At 38.0% G+C, this 5,533-nt stretch overlaps 1 protein-coding gene across 1 annotated transcript; it reads left to right on the forward strand.

Annotated features, from left to right (window-relative positions):
* The first annotated feature begins 3,049 nt into the window (after positions 1–3,049).
* Positions 3,050–3,769, forward strand: LOC120104805. The gene has a single exon (XM_039116596.1). It carries the CDS (start codon positions 3,050–3,052, stop codon positions 3,767–3,769), a length of 720 nt encoding a protein of 239 aa, XP_038972524.1.
* The last annotated feature ends 1,764 nt before the right edge of the window (positions 3,770–5,533 follow it).

Consider the following 5,533-nt stretch of genomic DNA (forward strand, 5'->3'; position numbering starts at 1 on the left):
TGTAAATACTTCTTCTCTCACTCTGAAAACTGTTGAAGAACATTTGGTGTGGAATGGTTTTACGATAGGTTATACTGAATGGATATTTCATAGAGAGTTCATATTGTCATCTCCATGTAACCAACCCTCGTATATAGAAGACATGGTATTAGAAATTTAACAAATTTTAGTGGAGGATAAGAAGCAACTGGAATAGGTGATGAGCATACAGTTACTGATTTTATGCATATTGAGGAACCTATACACTCTGATGATGACATAGCTCGGTATCATAACTTGCTGAAAGCTTGTGATGAAGAACTATATCCGGGTTGTAAGAATTATACGAAGATTTTTTTTCTTGTGCATTTATTCCATTTGAAGTATTTGAATGGGTGGTCTAGCAAGTCTTTTACTATACTTCTTCAATTATTAAAGGATGCATTTCCGAAAGGTGTTACTTTGTCATCATCTTCTTATGAAGCCAAAAAACTAGAAAAAGAATTGGATCTTGGATACAAGAAGATACGCAGTTATCCGAATGACTGTATTTTATTCCATGGTAAAAATATTAATGAAGAGTCGTGCCGAATATGTGGATCTTCACGATGGGAGAAAGCTAAAGACGAGCATAATTTGTTGAATAAAGTGGATGCTGCACGGACTAAGAAAAAATCGGCTAAAGTTTTGAGATATTTTTTTCTCGTACCTAGATTGAAAAGGATGTATGTATCATCGAAAACGGCTTCCTCGATGAGATGGCATGACGAAGGCCGTACAAAAGATGGAATGTTAAGACACCTAGCAGATAGTTTAGCATGGAAAGCATTGATGATAGGCATCACGAATTTGCTTCTGATGTCGCAGTGTTAGACTAGGTTTGGCTACTGATGGGTTTAATCCATTCCGAACGATGAGTTCTACATACAACACTTGGCTGGTTGTTTTGGTTCCATATAATTTGCTACCATGGATGTGTATGAAATAGTCTTCACTCATTCTGTCAATAGTTATTCCAGGTGATAAGGGCTCAGGCAATTATATTGATATTTTTTTGCAGCCTTTAATTGAGAAATTGAAACAATTATGGAAAGGTATTGATGCATTTGATGCTTTCGCTGGTCAAACATTCAAATTGCATGCAGCTCTTATATGGACTATTAATGATTTTCCTGCATATGCTAATTTATCTGGTTGGAGCAATAAGGGACGTATTGCATGTCCTTCTTGTGGAGATTCAACCCATTCGTATGGGTTAAAACATGGAGAAAGTTTTGTTTATATGGGCCATCGTCGATGGTTAGAACCAAACCATCCATTTCGATTTCAGAATGATCTATTTGATGGTACCACAGAGTTGCATTCTACTCCTATTCTACCAACTGGTACTGAAGTTCTTAAACAAATGCATGGCACCAATTACATACCCAGTAAGATCTCCAAATATTCAAAGAAGAGGGGAAGGGAGGATGTTGGCAGCTCATTAAATGAAGGGTTAATATCAGAGGTTTTAGAGGATACTAACTTTTTGAGAATGATGACAACATATATGGACAGAAAAATGACGATGACACAATGATAGCTTCTACACAGAAGCAGTTATGGAAAAAAGGAGTATTTTTTTCAATTTACCTTATTGGGGTATAATCTTCTTCGGCATAATCTTGATGTCATGCACATAGAGAAGAATGTTTGTGATAATTTGATTGGAACATTGCTAAATCTTGATGGAAAGACCAAAGACAACTTGAAAGTGCGTCTTGATTTGAAAGACATGGGCATATGACAAGAGCTTCATCCGAAAGAGCTTGCCAATGATAAATTTTTTATACCTCCTGCATGTTACATAATGTCTACTCAAGAGAATGATCTTTTTCTAATGGTTCTGAAAAATATGAAGGTTCCTGGTGGGTATGCATCGAATATTTCACGGTGCGTAAATTTTAAAAAGCGAAAACTTTCAAATCTTAAAAGTTACGACGGCCACATTTTGATGCAAGATATATTTTTATTGGCTTTAAGATCGTCAACGTCAAAACAAGTTCTTGTAATTATAATCTTAAAAGTCACGATTGGTAAAGCGTCGCTACATGCTAACGCTTCTGAAAGCGTCGGAAAATATTTTTTCTACTGTTACATTGGCGACACTTTATCGACGCTTTGGAAAGCGTCCAAACTGTTTTACTGACATGTAAAGGTGTCGGTAATAGCAAAAAAAAAAAGCGTCGCTAATGCCCCATTTTCTTATAGTGGATCATGAGCTAATATGGAGCCATGTTATGCATGCATATAATAATTTTGTTAATTTATATTTTACTATTAATTCTATACATAGTGATAATAATTAATTTATAACGTTACTTTATCATTATGGTCTGTTTTTATTGCCTCAAATAATCTACTGTAAATATTTTGTTATAGAGAAGAATAGCAAATGTGAGCAAAATAAACAAAAGGTGATTATTTATATGAACATGTACTTTATAAGGTCCTATGCAAATACTTAATCATGTATAAAAGAGTTTACTGAATAAATCAAGCTTATTCCCATTCATTATATTTTTTTTACATTCACTTAGTTTCAAATATCATGTAAAAAATTAATATTTTCATAAATCAAATAGTAATATATTATTATTTTTAAATAAATAATTATTTTATGTTTTATATGTGCAATGGATAGAAGTTATTTAATTCTCTGCATAGTACCAGAATTCTGCATCCAGATACGATATGTATGATATTTTCGTTCTAGCAAAAATAAAAAAAAGGAAAAGAAAAAGGGGACGTTGTTTCTCGAGCGAGCGCCTCCTACAAGCTGGTGTATTCTTTAAATCATGAGTCAATCAAATCAATGGATCAACTCTATCTCGCATAAATGATCTGTGGAGTCAGCTTGCTGGACTTGTCTCTAGCACAAAATTTTTACCATGCCATGCCCATAAATGCACGTTTCAGCCAGCTCTCAGCCTCCATCGGATCAGTCGTACCTTTAAATGCTGGGGGTGCGTATCTCTAAAAATCCAACAGACTGACTGGTGGGAGATGGAGAAAGGGAAGCTTGGTCCAGATGATGCCCCCTTCATTTGGGAAGAATTTAAAAAAGGTTTTCATGAGAAGTATTTTTCCCCAGGGTATCCAATTCCAGAAATATAGGAAGTTTGACCGACTGGAGCAGGGTGATATGACAGTTGCCCAGTATGCAGCAAAGTTTGAAGAGATGTCCCGATATGCTCTGACCTTGATATCAGAGGATAGTGACCGAGCAAGAAAATTTGAAAATGGACTCAGGGGACGGATTCAACAACAAGTTGCTGCTTTTGAACTGTCTACTTATAAAGATGTGGTTAACAAAGCCCTGGTGATAGAAAAAGGGCTTGACAATGCCCAAGTTGCCAGAGAAAAGAATATGAAGAAAAGGTTTCGACCCACTGATTCTCCGAGCCAAAATAGTAGACCTTCAAGTCGAAGGATCAGAGACCGAATCAAGTTGTCACCAGAGACAGAGGTCAAGCCCGAGGTGCCATTAGATGCTACAGATGTGGAGGACCTCATCTCAAGCGAGATTGCACTTGGGTTGGAGGGACATGTTTTTTCTTGGGGACAAGAAGGGCATAAGGCTATTGTTTGTCCTAATGGGACCACAGAGGCGACAGGCACCACAGTCCTCTCAAAGAGTTCTGTAAACCGAGCACCTCAGGAAAGACAACAGCAAGAGAGAGGGCAGCAGAGGCCTAGGACCCAGGGGCGGGTCTATGCACTCACAGAGCAGGATGCCAAGGGCTTCTAATTCAGTGGTGACAGGTAATAAATCCATCCCTAATACTCTCTCTTGTTTGGCATGTCATAATTTTGTTAGGTTATATATGTTTATGCATGTATGGTTAAAGATTGTGATTAAGGTGCCTTGTTATTATCTTTACAAGAATGATTAGGTTATTGTCTAATGATGTGAATGTTTTATTTGACTCTGGTGCTACCCACTCAATTCATATCGGCCAATTTTGTTAGAAAGATACTGAAATATTACCTGTGCCATTAGAATTTGATCTCTGTGTCTCAACGCCAAGCGGAGATGTTATATTAGTTAATTCAGTTTGCAAGAACTGTATTTTGGGGCATTGAGGACAGAAAAATGAATGCAGACTTGCCTGGTCTTAGAGATGAATGATTTTGATTTGATCCTTGGTATGGATTGGTTGACAGCATGCCATGCTACTGTTGATTGTTTGAGAAAAACGATCAAGTTTCAGATCCCTAGTCAGCCAGTGTTTAGTTTGGTGGTAGCAAGTTACCTCAATCAAATGAAGTTAATCTCGGCTCTACAGGCTAACAGCTTCTCGCAAAAGGTTGTGAAGGATTCTTAGCTGCTGTGTTAGACACCCAGAAAGTGGAGCCCAAGTTAGAGGATATCCCTGTGGTGACAGAATTTCCAGATGTGTTTTCCAGATGAATTGCCAGAATTACCCCCTGATAGGGAGATTGAATTCTCCATCGACTTGATTCCGGCACTGGTCCAATTTCAAAAGCTCCATATCGAATGGCTCCAGCCTGAATTGAAAGAGCTGAAGGAACAAACTACAGGAGTTTACTGGATAAGAATTTTATAAGGCCTAGTGTTTCTCCTTAGGGCGCTCCTGTATTATTTGTGAAAAAGAAAGACGGTAGCCTCCGACTCTGTATAGGACTACCGAAAATTAAACAGGGTGACAGTACATGAATAAATACCCGCTACCAAGAATTGATAACTTGTTTGATCAGCTGCAAGGGGCTCAGGTTTTCTCAAAGATTGATCTTCGTTTTGGCTATCACCAATTGAAAATAAAGGCAGAGGATGTACCCAAGATCGCTTTCAGGATTAGATACGGGCATTATGAATTTTTGGTCAATGCCTTTTGGTTTGACAAATGCACCGGCTGCCTTCATGGATCTTATGAATCGGATATTTAACCTTATCTGGATCAGTTTGTAGTAGTGTTCATTGATGACATTTTGGTGTATTCAAAGAGCTCACAGGAACATGAAGAAACATCTACGGATGGTATTGCAAACACTTAGAGAAAAGAAGCTTTATGCTAAGCTATCAAAGTGTGAGTTCTGGTTGGATAATATTTCCTTTCTTGGGCATGTAATCTCTAAGGAAGGTGTCTCTGTTGATCCAATGAAAGTGGCAGGCAGTAGTTGGGTGGTGTAGAACCTACAATGTAACTGAAGTACGCAACTTCTTAGGATTGGCTGGATATTACAGAAGATTTGTTGAGGGATTCTCCATATTGCCATGCCTTTAAGTCGCTTGAACTCAGAAGCGAGTAAAGTTGAATGGACAGATGACTGTGAATAGAGTTTCCAAGAGCTAAAAAAGCGTCTGGTGACAGCCCCAGTGCTAGCTATTCCATCTGTAACAGAAGGCTTCACCATCTACAGTGAATGCATCTCGTAAGGGACTTTGGGTGTGTTCGGATGCAGAATGGAAGGTGATAAACTTATGCCTCTAGATAGTTAAAGTCATATGAACAGAATTTCCTACACATGATTTGAAGTTGGCAGCGGTAGT

The sequence above is a fragment of the Phoenix dactylifera genome, unplaced genomic scaffold (assembly GCF_009389715.1).
Source record: "Phoenix dactylifera cultivar Barhee BC4 unplaced genomic scaffold, palm_55x_up_171113_PBpolish2nd_filt_p 000113F, whole genome shotgun sequence".
NCBI lineage: Eukaryota > Viridiplantae > Streptophyta > Magnoliopsida > Arecales > Arecaceae > Phoenix > Phoenix dactylifera.

Bases quoted from the DNA above. Each gene is read 5' to 3' on its own strand.
- LOC120104805 (XM_039116596.1), top strand. From the start codon at position 3,050: ATGATGCCCCCTTCATTTGGGAAGAATTTAAAAAAGGTTTTCATGAGA.